The following is a 1,119-nucleotide window of genomic DNA, read 5'->3' as shown; positions in this document are numbered from 1 at the left end:
TTGGTCATTCTTGTCTACAGATGGTGGAAATGTCCCATCCTTGAGGTATTGTATCATGTCTGCATAACACTCGCCTTCCCCATTCTATTCTTCATCTTCTTCTATTGTCATGGAGTAGGCTGGTTCTGCTTTCTGTTCCAACACTATCGGTCTGGCTTCATCTTCTTTTGGCCCATTCATCATGGATGCCATGGTTGCTAAAGTATCTGCAATTTGATTCTGCATCCTTGACATATATTGGTATTGGATCTTGCTGATTTTTTATGCCCATTTTTGAAGACATTCATGATAAGGCATAAGCCTTCCTTCTTTGATCTTTCATTTATTCTGAAATTGAGAGATGATTAGAGCTGAATCTTCGTATACCTCCAACTCCTTCACTCCTAGGCCTAAGGCTTCTTGTAGACCCATAATGCAAGCTTCATATTTTGTGGCATTGTTGGTGGTAGGAAAGTTAAGTCTGCCAGAAAATGAAATGTGTGTCCCTTTTGGTGAAATTAAGAGAACCCCAATTCCACTTCCATTTTGATTTATTACTCTATTAAAATACATCTTCCATGATTTTACCTCAATCTCCATGATATCTTCGTTCGAAAAGTCCCCTTGGACCTCTTCAACTTCTTCTGGTGAACAATGGGCTAAGTGATCGGCGATTGCTCTCCCTTTCATAGATTTTTTAGTCACATACTTAATATCAAATTTTGACAAAAGCAAGACCCATTTAGTAGTCTTCCCATCTTGCACGAGTTTTTCCATTAAGTACTTCAAAGGATCCATTCATGCAATCAACAAAATCTTGTAAGAAAGCATAAAATGTCTGAGTTTGCGGGTTGCCCAAACAAGTGCTACACATGTCTTCTCTAATGGTGAATACTTCTCTTCATAAGGCAACATCTTCTTGCTAATGTGGTAAATAGCATTCTCCATTCTAGTCTCTTCTAGGTATTGAGCAAGTAGAGCCCCATTGCTGTATTTGTAGAGGTGAGATACAACAACAATGGCTTTTCGGGTACTAGTGGGACAAGTACTGGTAGTTTCATCAGATAATTCTTGATCTTCTCAAAGACCTTTTGGCATTGTTCATTCCACACTATAGGGACTTCCTTCTTAAGCAGTTTG

The 1,119-nt window shown here is 38.9% G+C and overlaps 1 protein-coding gene across 1 annotated transcript; it reads right to left on the bottom strand.

The window, feature by feature from the left end:
- Positions 1–318: 318 nt before the first annotated feature.
- LOC142626730 (uncharacterized) lies at positions 319–777 on the bottom strand. The gene has a single exon (XM_075800441.1). The coding sequence runs from the start codon at positions 775–777 to the stop codon at positions 319–321; it is 459 nt and encodes a 152-aa protein (XP_075656556.1).
- Positions 778–1,119: the final 342 nt, after the last annotated feature.

The sequence above is a fragment of the Castanea sativa genome, chromosome 1 (genome assembly GCF_040712315.1).
Source record: "Castanea sativa cultivar Marrone di Chiusa Pesio chromosome 1, ASM4071231v1".
Lineage (NCBI taxonomy): Eukaryota > Viridiplantae > Streptophyta > Magnoliopsida > Fagales > Fagaceae > Castanea > Castanea sativa.
Note: the sequence above shows the minus strand (reverse complement) of the source record. Positions and strands in the feature narration are given on the sequence as shown.

Coding starts and splice junctions, on each gene's coding strand:
- LOC142626730 (XM_075800441.1), bottom strand. CDS start 777: ATGGATCCTTTGAAGTACTTAATGGAAAAACTCGTGCAAGATGGGAAG.